Source organism: Pipra filicauda, unplaced genomic scaffold, assembly GCF_003945595.2.
Source record: "Pipra filicauda isolate LSUMZ 115617 unplaced genomic scaffold, ASM394559v2 scaffold1_size10287979_pilon, whole genome shotgun sequence".
Taxonomy (NCBI): domain Eukaryota; kingdom Metazoa; phylum Chordata; class Aves; order Passeriformes; family Pipridae; genus Pipra; species Pipra filicauda.
In genome coordinates, this window is record NW_024104310.1 from 7,295,678 (window position 1) to 7,312,059 (window position 16,382).

Genomic DNA, 16,382 nt, shown 5'->3' on the forward strand with positions numbered 1-16,382 from the left:
CTTGAATTAGCAGCGTCTGCTGCCTGTGTAACCTTGGCACTCGCCCTCTTTCCTTCCCAAGCTGCCTTGCCTAAATATTGTTTCTACTTGCAAAAACGTTGCATTACATCGCCATGGCGAGACGTCCTCCCTTGTCACTTCTGAGCAGTCTCTGTGTGCTGCAAGACATGTCGGTGACCTTGGTCACCTTTCAGCTACAGAAGCTGTTGTCCCCTGGTTTTTTTTCTCATGATGGGGCTGATAATCCTCCATAATTAAATCTCTTTCTATACAACACGTGGATTAAATATAGGGTAAAAAGCTTGGGTTTTTGGAAATGAAGTGGGTTTTGAGGGTCATTCTCATCAGCGAATGTGACATTTGAGTCAGATTATCTGACATAAGACTGACTGGCCAGGACAATTCTCACACCATCTTAAGCTCTTACCCAGCACAAGGCAATGCACATAGTGTTTTTTAAATGGGAGAGATGGATCTGTCCATTACCAATGACAATATCTTTTTGCTATAACAAAGGAGTGTTGCTAAGGAAACTAAAATTGGCCGTGGTCTTGCCAGTCAGAAATCCTTGTGTGGGCTCCATTACGACCACAGCATTTAACTGTTACACAGTATTCTTCACTAAGGCCAGAAAGTGCAATGAAGCATCAGTGGGGAACCTGCCGTGGACCGGATATCTGAATTTCTGTGACATTGGAGGGGATTTAACTGCCTCAGTATATTTCCAAGGTTGTTCTAATGCCTTTTTTAAGACAATGAGAGTCCAAGAGATCAAAACCTGCTCCTGTTTTTTCTGCCCACGTCTCATCTGCACTGTAGCACCTCCTCCCATCATCTCTCTTTCATCAGATTGCCATTTTTAATCAGTAATTCCAGTGGTATCGTAGTACCAAGAAAATAACCTTCCTCCATTCAAAAAGATGTGGAAGCTATCAGCAGTACCCTCCTAGAGTCATTAGTCCTGATCAGGAGTGCTGCCTGAGCTCAGCTATCACTTTGTGAATGACCCAGGGCACTTGTGACTCGTGGCCAATATATTCTGTATCACAAAAATCATTGGGAGAAATCACTGGGACAAATTTTAGGTGATTTTGAGTGGTTTTTAATAGAGGAGTGAGAGGGAGAAATGGAAGGCAGAGCAGAAGGGGTTTGTGAAAAACAAAAGAGGAAAGACTTCGTGCAACCACCTATTGCTAGAAAAAATCGTTTTTAGCAGCTCCTTATTGCAGCTTTAAGAACTAAATGGGCTTCTTTAACAATTTCTTTGATTTTGTTTTACCTCTTTACAGTTTGTGTGCGATTCTTCCCATGCTGTTCAGTGGACATCACAAAATTTCCAGGCAAAATTTGGTGGAGGCTGAGAAAAACCTGCTACAGAATCGTCGAGCACAACTGGTTTGAAACTTTCATCATATTCATGATCCTGCTGAGCAGCGGAGCCCTGGTAAATGTGACAGCTTTTCCTAGCTGGTTAAAAGTGGGCATGGGTCTCAGTGTTCTCCAGTTTACCTGACTCTAAGATCTTATGAGCCCTTACTGGTCATTTCTCAAAGCAAAGCGTGTTTGGGGCTAAAACAAGTCTTTGACTTTTCTGATTTTGTGTGCCCTTACCATATGGTGGGGAACTTACTTCTGTTATAACATAAAATTCTGACTTGTACATGTTTTGAAAAGAAAATTTTTAAGGAATTCTGTGTGAGGAAGTTTCTCAGCATTACTGCTTCAGCATCCCATAACTGTTCCCTGAGAGTTCCCATCTGGAGAGTTGTATTTTCCTCCAGGGGTGGCTTTTCCTTTTTCCTTTTTCCTTTTTCCTTTTCCCTTTTTCCTTTTTCCTTTTTCCTTTCTCCTTTTTCCTTTCTCCTTTCTCCTTTCCTTTCCTTTCCTGAAATTTCCTGAAATTTCCTGAAATTTCCTTTCCTCACATTCTGTAACCAGCAAATGAAAATCATAGAAGACACAGAGGGCACTGAATCAGTGCTACCCATGGAGTTAGGTGGTATTTATGCTTTGAATACACCTTAGTTTAACCCACTGCACAGGTAACTCCTCTTTGCATCCAAATAAACGTGTATGTACAGAGTCTGGTTGGTCACTGCCTAGGACTCTGACAGGGAATCCTCTCCTCCTGAGATGCCACCGCATACTGGGGTTATCCTCTCTGCGTTATCAGACCTGGGTTCTTCACAGAGATGGCAGCATATATTTGTGTTTCTCTTTTACATGTCAGGAATGTCACTGAAGTTGGTGGGATTTCTCACAGGTTTTACCCAGACATAGAGCAAGGACGCAGATCAAGAGTTCTCCAGGCTTTGGTCTGGTGGTCACTGGTCTTCTCCTTCATAATGGAGTAAGACATCCACTTACTAAATTTACAGGCAGTGCCGTGTTTGGGCAGGTTATCCGTATATTTCTGGAGGTCAGGATTAACTTCAGCCAAACGGATGAAACCGCCTTAAATAGCAAGGTGAACATCATCTTAGAAAGGTGCCTGCTTCACCTCATCAAGAATAACTAGGGGCAGGAAGGCAGGATGCAGGAGGACTGTAAGGTAGCAGATTTACTAAAAAGAGCTGGAGAGAGAGCAGGCAACAAACAGGACAGAGTAAACTACATCACAGAACCACAGAGAAGCCGAACACCCCACTGGGCTGTATAAATTATCGTGTTCTTCCACTCCAGTTGGCATCAAGGAGGCCTCAGCTGGAGCACTGGCTTCAGCTCTGGGCACTGCGCGTTGGGAAAGACATAGGCTAATTGAAGAAACTCCAGAGGAGAACAGCACAAATTATCAGTGGCCTAAAAAAAAGAGGGAAGACACAGAAGTACTGGGTTTATGTAGTTTAGAGAAACTCTCTGCAGGGAGACAAGAAGGTGGAAATGCATAAATGTTGATGCGAAAAGGAAAGTAATGGACTGTACTCCAGGTCCACCAGGGATGGGCTAAAATTTCACCCAGGGAATTTTATTTTATTATGAAAAGTAAAAGAGGCTGAAAAACTTGGATAAATAGTAGGTTGCTGAAAATTGTCACAGCTTTGCTGAAATCAATGGAGTCTGACAGTTTTTGCACCAGCTTGAGAATCAGAATGTTAATTTTCGAACACATTTTGAAGGGGGAATGTCTCTTGCTATAATATGCTTTAGACGAATACACTTCCTTGCATGTGTAATTAAAAATGCCTTAGATAGCGAACGCTGCAATATAAATCTCATTTAATTTTCATTGCATGCATTCATTTAGTTTTTGCGAATTTCAATTTAGCCAGTGCAGTTCTGTATAAGGGCAAATTATCCTGCATTTTCCCACATATCAGTGCTGTGCTTCAGTATTTGGACTGGAGATATTGGAGGCAACACAACTTTTTTCCTCTGTTATTCTGGGGTGAGCTCTTCCAAAAACTGAGCTCATCTGGCTACATCCCTAGGTCATACTAAGTTCTTAAGGGAGAAGAGCTATATATACCCTTAAGCCAGTTTATATTTTTGTGTGGTAGTTAAACCATGAGAATATATCTGCAAAAGATCCAAAAACCTTTCTTAAGCGTTTAAACCATAAGCACCCAAACTGGAAACCTATTTTTTAATAGTGATTGTGGATAAATGCAGGTATCCTGCTTAAGTCTTTTAACACACAAAGCAAAGCAGAAGACATAACCCTTCTTGGCAAAGATTTCATGCATTGTCACCATGAAAAAATGCAAAGCACCATAGTTTTGTCGTTTGGGTAATATCCACAGCTTGTCCAGAAGTACAGAAGTGTTCAGGTAGCATATTTTTCATCCCTTAATAAGCTGCTTCCTGACTCACAGTGTGCTCTTCATAGACAAAACTCAATGTACTTTTGGATAAGTTAGTAGAAAATAGAGAGAGCAAAGGAGGGAGAGGAGGAAATCACTTTAAATAGTTTGTTGTTATTTTTGCAGTAATTGCAAAGTACAGCAAGTCATCTGACAAAGTGAGTGAGCCCCTATGAGAAGTGATAAACTCCAATCTGTGCATTGTTTTCTGTGGCTTTCTCCAGCAGCTCTTTCACACCCTTGAAATATCATTTTTGAAGGCAAGATAGGAGACAGAGTTGCAGTGAAAACGTCACCCCAAAGTGTGGGGACAAATGGACAAGCTTTGGCACAGGCTGCCAAAGCTTTCTTGTCAGTTTAATTACTGTTCCCTGGCAGGCAAACGAGCAGTGTGACTGCTTGAGTGACAAGTACCACACTTCTTGTATCTCCAGGCACTGGGTGTTTGCTAACTTTTTGAAGTTCATCAGAAAGTGGGTACAGACCTGGAAATATGTAAATGCAGATAATTCAGAGGATTAGCACAGACCCTCTCAAATAATGTTGTTTCTTGCTGACAAGTGCTCTGGGTCACACGATGGGACGAGAGTAATATGTCAAAGCTTGGGTTATCCGGGTTACAGGGGCTTGTGTAACAGCAGTGACAAGCAGAGCTGGGGAACCAGACCATAACTTGACTTAGGAATCCCAAAAAAGGTCATATATGGGCAAACCTGTCACTATGATTCTACATTTTATTTGGCTTACATTATAAAGTGAAGGCTAAATTATGAGACAGCTTTATTTGCTCTCTTTTAGGAGGCATATTGTTTTATGTCTTAAATATTTTAAAGGGGTTATTAAGTTGCAGGTATTTGATAAAGTCCTTTCATGATACCCTGCATAAGATTAGTTAGAGAGACAGATGAGGTGGAGAGATAGATACCTTGACCTTTAAAACATTATTGTTCTGTTAAGTGAATAATAATGAGCCTTTCTTGAGGCAGATAGCTGTAGCTACCTGAAATGTGGTGACTGAACAGAAGCTGGAGAACTCCAGTACTCCATAACAGGCAGGTTAATAACCCAATTTGTCATCATTAGCAATAAGATCTATTTGGCTAAATGTAAGGGTCATATTCTGTCTCCTAAATATAGACATCCTATGCCCTGGGACATCTGAGGTGCCTGGATAGCAGTGGCACTGCCAACAGGAGCTGAGGCAGGATGTTCTTGGGCAGCTTGGGGTGAGACTCTGCTCACAGACTCACACTTCCAAATTCAGGGATCATAAGCTCTTTCTACACTCAAATGATGTCTAGTCAGCACAGCCAGTAGAGGCTGGAGAGAGATAGCTAAGCTTATGTCCACTATAAAGGAAAGCTGAACAGATTTCTCTTAGGTCAGGGTCAGTCTTGTTTGTGCCTGAGCCCTCCTTCTGATTGTAACATTAAAATATGTCAGAAATCACAGACAGTATATGATATGTTATCAAATACAGACTTGCAGCACAACACCCATGCTTTCCAACATGATGTAGGAGAAATTGTTGATCAGTCCTTTGTACTTCCAGGCCTTTGAAGATATTTACCTTGAAGACCGAAAAAACATAAAAACCATGCTGGAATATGCTGACAAAGTATTCACTTACATCTTTGTCTTGGAAATGCTCCTGAAATGGGTGGCTTATGGCTTCAAGAAGTATTTCACCAATGCCTGGTGCTGGCTGGACTTCCTTATCGTGGATGTAAGTATCATTTTGGAACTACGATGCTTCTTGTGTTGGATTTTGTAACGGGTAAGAACACGCTGTTAAGTTTGGCAGCTTTGTGTTTGCAAATTGACAGCTGCCACTCCAACTCTGAGTATCAACCCTGGGCAAAGCTCAAAGGAGGTCTTGATATGTAATCGTCCATCCCCAGGAATGGGTGTGCCAAAGCAGAGGGGAACGCTTTGTGTCGCGACGTAGGGGTGTCACCCTGCTAATTTGAGTCACATTCCCTTCTCTTCCCTAGGAACTCACTCTTTCTTTTAGTGTTTAACATCTCTTTCCACACTCTCAGCTAGCACAGGGTCCAGTTACCTCCGACTGCTCCACACATGACCTCGACACACGTCTTTCAGCAGATTAGGGAAGCTGTCCTTGGCGTGGCTTCCTGGCGAGGCTGCCAGCAGCACGTAACAGTATGTTCAGTACTGCCTCCCAAGTATTTACCAGTGAAGGAGTCCAGCAGAAGGTGTGAATAAGTCCTCTTGGCAAAGTGACTTCACTATTACAAAACATTACAAAATACTCCAAATCCTTGAAATGCTGCAACGCTTCTCCTAATTTACGGATAATCGTTAAAAAGTGATTGCTGAACAAAAGGGAGGTCATGCCCCAGGAGTGTTGCCACTACCAGGTTTGTCTCCTCCAAATTGATGTGGGATCTCCCATATTTGGGAAAAGTCAGCAACATCACATCCTCCAGAAGAAGCTTAACATTTCATCACAGCATATCAACAAGGAGGCAATTATCTCCCCGAGGCCATTTCTTATTTGCTTGAGGTATTAGTGTGGGAGGCTGGCAGAGGTTTGTCATGATTATGTAACTTATTAAACTTCAGATGAATTATTTTTCCCCATTTTACATGTGAACCTTGACTCGGGGGAAGAACAACACTTTCTTTGGCCCCGGCCCAGGAGAGCACTTCAATGGGACGATTTACTTGTTTGAAGTTATGGACATGTCTAAGTGCACTGCTGGATCAGAGCCTTTGGAAGCTTCTCCAGAGCTTTAATAAATTGATTTATGAAAAGGAAATTCTTTACATAAATTGTGGGTCATAAATTCTTCTTTGCATACATGCTTGGAAGCCTCTTAAAGGGAAGGCATTCATTTTTCTCAGATTAGCTTCAGCAGAAGAGGAAGGCCTGGTTTAATTATCTGACCACAAAATTGCAAACCACCAGTTCCTAAGTTATAGCCCAGCCCTGAAAACTGTTCTTACTGTGGTTTAGGACAAGTGACATAGCTTAGCTTTTCTGGTTTCTCCATCTGTAAAAATGGGACTAATAGGACTCACCTAAAGTATTGTGTGGGCTTCCAGGAATTTTATATTGGGGTTATTGTTTCAATGAGCTTCTGAAGACTAGAAGGGCTGGATGAGGGCTGGATGTTGAATAAGTAGGGGTCTTCCTGACAGGAGCAGTGGTTCACACAGTGAATTCACTGGGGCAGTTTGGAACTCTGCTGCATCATTAAGAGTTTGAAATGAGTTCCACACTTGTTAGAAATGCATACTTTGTAGCATGACATCTCATTAATGCCAAAGAGAGTAAACCAAAAGCTAAGCTGAATTCTGTCCTCCATGTGAAAAACCCCCTTGGAACAGGCGCCACACAAAAAATGCAAAGTCTTTATGTAACACCAAAAATTAGCTGCGTTTGCCTTTTAATGATGGATTTTGTGGGTATAATGACAGTTATAAAGGCAGCCACAGGTGGGCTGGGGAAAGGGGCTTCACCTTTCCCTGTACACATCTGAGCACATGTGACATAAAACAGTGCTGTGCAGAAAGGCCCCTGGGACTGCCCTTGTCCCCAGAAAATAAATCACAGAGCCTTCTTACTGACCCTGAGTGTTTTGTTTTCTTAACCCATGTTTAAAGGTTCCACCCACACTTAAATATTCTTTTTGCAAGCTCCCAATCTAACCAAAAAGTTGCTCCACCCTTGAGTTGTTTTGGTTGTTGATTGACTCTAGGCCATCACTTGCTCTTTAGTGTTCCCAATGAATAAAGCTTTTCCCCAAGCCTCACTCTTTCCTTGAAAACATTTTCCCAATGCAAATTATGAGAACCTGGTACTATATTTTTAGCAGGTTTAACAGATGCTTTTCTCCTACCCTATTGCTAACCCACCCTGCTACTCTGAATTGGCACAGTAACATCCTATCATTTTTCCAGCACACTTTTTATTTCAATTTGCATTTTCTTTTCGGTCCTTTGAGAACCAAATCATTGCAACTGAGCTGCAGAAGGGAGTGAATGGATGAATTAGCTGCTCCAAAAGAAGCAGATGAACTAGTTGTCTGATTTTCTCAAATTTATTTGTTTAAAATTATTCACTTAAAAATTCCTGATCTGCAAATTATTCATTAGGGGTTTGGTATCAGTATTCAGAATTCAAGCTGCAATGGTTGATTTTTGATTGGACATGTGAAACCATCTCTCATCTGTGTTTTCTAATTGTACAAATGCAACTCAGAATCTATTTTCTGTTTTGAATAATTCATAAAACCAGCTCAAAAATTTGCAAGTATTCAGTATTTCTAAATGTGATTTTAACCCAGAGGGGGTATAAGCATATTGCTTCTGGATTATATTGATCTTTTCTACATCCTGCCTTTTGAGAGACCTTTGACACTGATTTGGGCCACTGGAACAGCAAAGGCTCCATCTGACATTTGTGGATTAATAAAGAAAATGCTGCCTCACAATGCCTAAACATCAAAACACCCAGTAATCCACAAACTGAGAGCTATTTTTGCTGGATATAGAATCCCTAAAGGATGATCTCTTATAATGGGCTTCTCAACAACTCAAAGAAGTGTGCTAGTGTAGGAAAAACCATAAGAAAGCACTTTCAAAAACGTTGTAATACAATAAAGTCCTATCAACAACACTGCTGCATATTTCTTTGGGAGGACAGGAGAAAGGGTTAATCAAACCACAAAACACAGGCTCATTTCAACTTAGGGCACCTGGGAAAGATGCCTTAGATGTCTGCTGGAATTTGGATATACTGAACAAACATCGTCAAAGTCCATCTATACATGTTACCTACCTGTAAAAAACAAGTATACTGATAAAAGTAACTCCTTTCTACACTGCAGAGATCACCTCTCTGTGCTCATGAGTTGGAGTGGTGGGCACTCAATCAACAGCTCTTTTCAAATGAGGGAAAAGCAGAGATCGTAGTATGTCTGTGTAGGCAGATATAAGCGTAGGCAGACATCAATATCACCATCAGGAATGGTATTTATGCACAGCCCTCTTTGCTAGGATGCACAGGCAAATATTTTCACAAAGTATAGATATTTTCCAAGCATTCATGCGAGTAAAACCTCTTGGTACAAAGCAGATTAAATGAGGAGTCTGACCTTGGCCAGAGATGGAGGTGGGTGGCATTCAAAGTGAATGTTTATGAAAACTGCTTCTCACCAGTCCTGTCCTGCAACAGGCAGAGAGAGCTGGGTTTAAAACAAAGGGCACATAGACTCCACCAGTTGTGCACACTGGTGTCATGTTTATGTTCCTTTCAATTGTTTCCTCTGACCTATAAATATTATCTTGAGCTTATCTAGTTTGAGCTTCAGCCAATTAATTCTGAGCTATGTCCCAGTCTCTGCTGACAGCGGATGGATTATTCCATTGCATGGTCAGTTTGGGAAAGGCATCAATCTGGAGCTTAGCATCATTCAAAGACTGGAGGTGTTGCAGTCAACAGCTTCTTCACTCCCTGCTCATGCATTGAAGGCAGAGGTGAGAGACTGGAACCCTACAGAAGCTGTCACGAGAAAACTCATTGGAAAGGGATGTGAAGTCCCATCTCATTAGTAAGAATGCACGGAAAAAAAAAGTCACAGCCAAGTTTCATTGCCAGTGGCATTCACAGAAAAATCCTCTTAAACCAGCACTAATGTCATCACTCTAAAAAAAAGTCCATCATCACAAATCCATCATCTCCATTGCAGCTTTTGGGTTCAATTTAATTGACCAAAAGTTAGTTCCAATCCAGGCTTAAAAAAAAAACAACCCTGATTGTCACATACTGATTTCGGAGATAAGGGAAGATGAGGGTTTCTCCACCAATTGTTTCTAAGATTATCCCATCTTTCAAGACTTGATACTTGCAGAAAGCTATTTTCTTAAGCAATTGCTTTTTCAGGGATGCTGGCAGCCTTCTTCCTCTCCAGCCATCTCCAGCAATGGGCAGTCCTTGCATTATGTCCTGCAGCAGCGGGAGAGATCATCTCTAATTCTCGCTTTGTGCCCTGATGCTCCACCAGTTTCTCTCCAGCTGAGTCACCAGGGATAAAGATTGCACTTTCTATCCCTTTTCCCAGAGAGCTGGCTCTGGTGCTGTGAACTCAGGGGCTCACAACAGCTTTTGGTAGTATATCTGTCTGCAAAATAGCTCAAGCAAGGCTCAGCAATGGATTTGAAGGCCAGACATCTCGAATCAGTTATGCAACAAGTCCACTAGGCAGGATTTTGTAGATGCTTTTATGGAAGTAAAATAATATGCATTTTTCAGTCTCCACAATAACTTTTGTGAATGATTCTAACACGACATGTTTCTGATGTTTGCCTGGAGCTGCTGAGTTTGTACCTAGGGATCTGTATTCCCCAGTCAGCAGCTTTCCAAATATCCTGTTTGCTGCCAAATTTTCTGTTTGCTTGTTTGAGAACTGCTCATGGATGTTCAGTCATGAAATGCACTATCATTTTCCCTGAACACTTAAACAAAAATAAGGGCATTACATAGGAGAGTTTCCTGGAAAGCACTTGTTCTAAGATTTCTGCTTTGGATACTTTATTGTCAGACAAATTAAGAAGCAGCTAATAATCCTTGAGTCTGAGATGAACATTTTAAAACAGTCTTTTTATCCCTAGTTAAAAATTGAATTAAATTATGCCCTTGTGCTGGATTGTCTTTAAGTGACAATTAAAAACTTGCTGTGTGAAGTAAATATTGATGGCTTATGATTACTTTAATTGTTTTTTTCCATCTGTATTCCCTGTTGATTAACAAGGTGATTTCTGTTTGCTGTACCAGTAATTACACAATCTGCTGTAATGAGTCGTTCCCAAACAGCACTGAAATCCAATTTGTATTCTTGGGAAATTACCCTAAAAGCATGTGAATTTCATCTAGCTTCTGTTCAGAAAAGCACACAGGAGCAGAATGACAAAAGTACTGCCAAGGCAAATTAAAAATAATATGGCTTGTCAGTTGGAGGAGCATCCTAAGAGTGAACGTATTAGTGCGCTCTGTGAGTTGTCAAAAATCCATGGGTACAATGGGGTATTATTACTCCAGAGTTCATTTTTTGACTAGATTTTTTGCAGTTCCGCAAAGCAAATAGGCATGTGGGATTTTTGAAGATGTCTTAGTGCACATTCTTCTGAGCATCTCTGATGGCATAAACCTCCCAGATAACTAATAAGAATGAGATTCCCTCTCCAGAAGCCAGGGAGCCTGGTTTTGAAGAGGAAAAAAAACAGAAAGAAGAAAAAAACTAGTTTACTACATATTGGATAATTTAGGATAAGTGGAAAAAAAAAATTCCATATGAAGTTAAGTGGTTTTAATGTGTGTTAGCAGGTCAGCTGAGGCTGCAAATCTCCCTTCTACCACCCCACTCTTTATCTCAGCATAACACATGAAAAAACATCCAAATGTCTGGTCTTATCTTGGTTTGCACCTCATGTTTGTTACCACAGAGATGCTAAAAGGGGAGCAAGCAGGCTTTGCCAAGTGGAAGCACAAGCTCAGTTTCAGACAAGGCACAGCAGGACAAAGCACACTGCAGCCAGACCGAAAGGGATGGCAAAAGCTGGTGTGGAGAGAAGTCCACAGTAAGCCTAGTTCACTGCCTGCCTACACCTTTGCAAAGTGTTTAGGAGATGAATAATTACTGCAATTACTGTAGAATTTCAATTACTGAGGGAGAATTTCAGCTTTCAAGAGTGGTATTAAAAAAAACCATCTCAACTCGGATTGTGCCGAGCTAGGTTTACCAAACATTTCTGTTTCTTGAAGTTATTGAAAGATGGAGCACGTTTCAATGTCCTTTTTTAGAAGACTGTGCTTAAAAAGAAACTAATGAATAAAATCCTGGAGTTCTTGCATGCAGCTTGCTTGGCCCTTTCCGTCACTGTGAGTGTAGCAGCCAAATTCCGTATACAGTGATTTTCTCCCTTGCATGAGAAATCAGAGCTGGGAGGGACACACAGACTGTTTTTAACAGTCCAGAGTCCCACACACTCTGCAGGGACAGAGGAGGATTGTTCCACAGTTCCTCTCCCTGATGACCAGCACCTTTGAAACCCCAACTTGCAGACCAAAAAATGTCTTCCCATCACACTTGTGGCTCCATCCGGAATGGCCAGGAGCAGCTCAAGAGACTGGTGTCAGGAGGAGGAAAAAGGAGGAAGTGAAGGGAGAGAAGCAGCCTGCAGAAGGACAGGGATTCCTTATTAATGGGAGAGAGATAAAAGGAATTGGGATGAAAGTTGAAAGCTGTGCCCTAGTGGTGTACAGACCTTGTGCTGGCCTCCTACCCTGGTAAGGCTGTCTTTGGGGTGTTTTGCGCTGAGGCAAATGAAGACTCCTGCTTGTGGTATGTACTCCTACTTTTATCATTAGCCTTCCTGGCAAAAGTCAGAGATCCTATAATTCCTCAGAGTCCCTCTCTATTCTGGCGTATTCAATACAATATCAGGATCAATCAGGTTCAAAAATCCAACTGAACAGCGACGATTTTCAAGCTTAGACGGTCGTATTTCCCACATCAGCTTGGTATTTTTTGTATTGATTTTGAACATCTGATTAAATAGATACTTTAGGGAAACAAGCAAATCCAGAACAGCACCTTGTGGAAACAAACCAAACAGATTTTTTCTCTTTTTTTTTTCCTTTTTTTTTTCCATTATGTCATGTATAAGTAGGGTTGATCCTAATCCTGCCCAGAAATAAACATGCCTTCAGCTCAGCACCTCAGCTCCCACTGGCTGGGATGGAAATGCAGTGGAGTCGATGGGGCTGAGCCCCCAGGGAAATGTTCTCTCAGTGATCACTATGCACACCCCTGGCATGCTAACGCCATCTTCACATAATAAATAATAATCAAGTGTATTCCTGTCTACTCCTGACTACAGCAGTCAGCATCAAGAAGGTACCCTGGGATGAATAATGAGGTGGCTTTGGAGATCTTTTTAAGGGGAGAATGTCTTTCCTCTTCAGCTGCCCTAACTAAATCCAGGCTGTCTCTGCACAGCATCTGGATGAGAAGCAGAACATAGTTGGTGATGAAGAAACTATTTTGCTCTAAATCATGGTAGTTATAAATATAAATATAAATATATATATGTATACAAAAATATGTATATAAATAAACCAGACTTTTCAGGACATCTGCACCTGCACAGCCACCGCTGCTGCAACAAGGAGAAAGACTTTGAGTCTTGTCCAAGGTTTGGATGATCAAGGAGCATCATGTGATCCCCAAAATTCACAGCAGTCCCTCTGCCCGGTGTTAAAAAACAGGACCTTAGGGTGTGGCAAAGGTGCCTGTTTTCAGTAAGAAAGGTGAATGGAGACAAGCTGAAAATCCATTTGGAAAGGGAGAGGTGGGAAAGCTGCAGATCAATAAGTCAGTTTGCTGCCTCGCTGGATGTAAGCTCACAGCAGCGGGTTGGCTCGCCCTCAGAAATTAGCTGAGGTTTAATCCATGATTCGCAGCCATCTGCCTTGGGAATTGACTGGAGCTGTTAGAAAAGCCTGAGCAGGTGTAAAGGAGGTGACAGATTAAGAGAACAGCAAGACGTAAAGAGGTTCTTCTGGAAACCACCAGGAAGCAATTAGGATGCAGGGATGATTTATTTAAAAGCATTTAACCCAACAAAAGTGACACATGCTGTTTGCAACAAGGCTGCCCTCTGACAAGGAAACATTGCCTGAAAAGCGTGGACATGAGGAGAACAAAGCTGAGAACATGGAATATTAAAGGAGTTTCACAGCTTTAGTCTAAGTAGTAGATGGGGGGAAAAAAAATAAGAAAATAACATGAAAAAGGAAAAAAAAAAAAGAAGAAATATTCTGTAGAAAAAAAAAAAGAGTGAATGATGTAAACAACTTTTTAAACCTGAGTTATAAGAAATAATTCTGGGCTTTCCAGGAGATTTTTTTTTTTTTATAATTAATCTAGGCATTCGTGTAGCCCATCATGTTATAATACATGAGAGCACTCCATGAGCAGTAATGAACTGCTGTGGTGAGAGAAGCTGTTTGATAGCTCTTTTCCAGGCACGCTTTCATCTCCATGCCATGGACCAACCCCCTAAGGAGTTTGTATTCTTTACCTGAATGTGAGGGTTGTGATTCAAGGAAACAGGTAGCAGAGATGGGAATTTAGGTCATCTTAGTGTTTCTTCAGTGTCCTAATTTTAAGACTTTCCTTTAACTTTATGCCCTCCTTTCATAACATGGAATTTCTTGATTGACAGGTGCAATCATGCAGTTCAGCATCTGTAAAGGGAAAAGGGATATTTTAAAAAAATAAGACAACAATAAAAGTCTACTCAGAAATGGTGGATGTCAGGGGGAATATCAGCCTCATAACAAGCTCCTTTCTTCCAACTTTATTTCAGATTGCTTAAGAAATTCCATGTATTTCAGTTTATTTGCAAATTTCCCTTTCCATGAAAAACGTAGGTTTTCCAACTTGCATTTGGGGTACAGACTTAATTTTGGTCCTCTTCAAATCAAGGGGAGCAACTTGTAACCTCAGGCCTGGCTCTAAAAGACACTGTGAAGAATTCTTTGGGTAATCCTATCCTTGGCAGCAATGGACAGGAGAAACCAGGCTGGACTGAAAAGAAACACTCAAAGTAAAACAAGTGCTCTTTCCTCTTTCTCTACTTTTTTTTTTTTTTTTTTTTTTCCCCCACAATTAGAGAGGGAGAGACAGGTTCCTGGAGCACATAAAAAGCTATTTGAAAGCACTGTGGGCCTGCATTAGCTGAAACTGCTTATTTAAATAAGTGGCCAAAGCTTTCAACTCAGCTGCTGTGCTTCCATTCAGACGTCCTTTTCTTTTTTCTCTGATCCCTCCCCTCTAATTTGAACAAGCAGGTTAATTTGATGAAATTCCTGGCTGCATAAAGCATATGCTGTTGCCCATACCAGGAAGGAGGTCTCCTCTTCCCCCCAAGACAGACGCTCACAGGGCATCGCTCACAGGGCATCACTCACAGATGTGTTCTGCAGCAGGCAGGCAATTAGTAGAGGTTCTCATTGGTTTTGGTATTTATATGATCACCAAAGGAGGATTTTTGCTGTTCCTCAGGCAGAAGTCCTTGTTTTCTGGGCTCTGCTGTTAATTCATCTCAGTGGTGGCCAGGGGTTAATTCAAAAATACCGTCTGTGCTGCGTAGCATCTGCCTTGGAATAGTGGCTCAGGTCTGCTTCCAGCTGGATCCAGTGGATGCTCGTGGGTTATCTGAAATGATGTGCTTTTAGGCTGGTGAAAAGGAATGCAAAAAAGAAAGGAGCAGCCTTTATTCCACCTGAAACCCACCTTCTTGCTATAGGAAACTCCATCAGCCTCAGGTGAAACACTGCTCCCAAAGTCTGTGCCCTTGACTCCCTGTAACCTCCCATGGTTAGGGAGTGTAGGGATGCCACTAATATGCTATTAAAATGTATGCATGTGGGAAGGAACCCACTACTGTTATAAATGCAATCAGTCCCTGGGAAAAAAGTCTGTGATCCTCTGATTAAAGGCCCTTTCCCCTGAGTGTGCTGCATTATCACACTTCCTACTTTACAATTGTTTTTCTGCTGCTTTAAAATTCTCTTCTGATGGCTTTACTGGGTTTACATCAGTTTACAACAGTGATTACTTAAGTCACCATCAGATAAAGAAGATATATAAACTCATTTTAGAAATTTATCTCTGTATGTTCATGGTGAATAATTTTAATAGTCAGAAAATGCTGCATATCTGTAACTAGTGAATGACTGTGAGCACCAACATGAGCACACTGGGAGTCTAACATCACATGGGTGCCACCTGGGTACACATACACAAGTCATATTTCTTATCTCAAGAATGATTTATTTCCCTAAAATAGTGAAACTACCACAAGAAGGTGGCAATTAGTGAAAAAGTGTTCTGACTCACGGACAAGACATTCAGACAATCTCATTAGCACTGTATTATATACATATAGTTATATCAGCAATAATTTGAACAGTTATCAATTCCTAATCTTTCTTAGGATTCATGTGCTCTCCACTGTGTTACATTGCTGCCTGGCCTTCAGGGGCAGGTTTTTATGAAAAACCTGCAAAACTATTTGCAAACAGGTACTGAAAGGATTAAAAATGTTTGCCTTATTATGAATCTGGAGGTTACATTGACCCTAGAGGTGTTTTCTGGGTGCCAGCACATTTCTCATACTGAGCAGAGCACAAAGCAGAACCTTGGAGCAGTTCTGGGCTGCACAGCCTCGTAACAGAGAAAAAAAGTCACAGAAACAGCTGACTTCACCTTTTGCTGTGTTTATGTGGGGCAGTCAGCACCAATTTTGAAAACTGCTTGATTTTGTCCCTAAAAATAGCCTTCCGGGTCACTTTTAATCAAGTCTAAATGGCCAACTCCTTGCGTTAGAAATTCTCCTCTAAATAAAATTTGACAGGGATACCTTCAAAACCAACATCCAAGCATTTAAACAAGTTGTCTCAAACTCCAGCCTTGTAAATCATTGCCAAATATCACACAGTTTCGTGACCTAATCCTCTGAAGAGATATCTAATGCTGTGTAAATCTG

The 16,382-nt window shown here is 41.3% G+C and overlaps 1 protein-coding gene across 4 annotated transcripts in view; it reads left to right on the forward strand.

Annotated features, from left to right (window-relative positions):
- LOC113991446 (sodium channel protein type 5 subunit alpha-like) overlaps positions 1-16,382 on the forward strand; it is a 215,727-nt gene that overhangs the window by 172,903 nt on the left and 26,442 nt on the right. For all 4 annotated transcript variants that reach the window (XM_027727795.2, XM_027727793.2, XM_027727796.2 and 1 more), the window contains 2 exons: positions 1,290-1,444; positions 5,353-5,526. In XM_027727795.2, the coding sequence (XP_027583596.1) occupies positions 1,290-1,444; positions 5,353-5,526 (329 nt within the window). The remainder of the gene's footprint in view (positions 1-1,289; positions 1,445-5,352; positions 5,527-16,382) is intronic.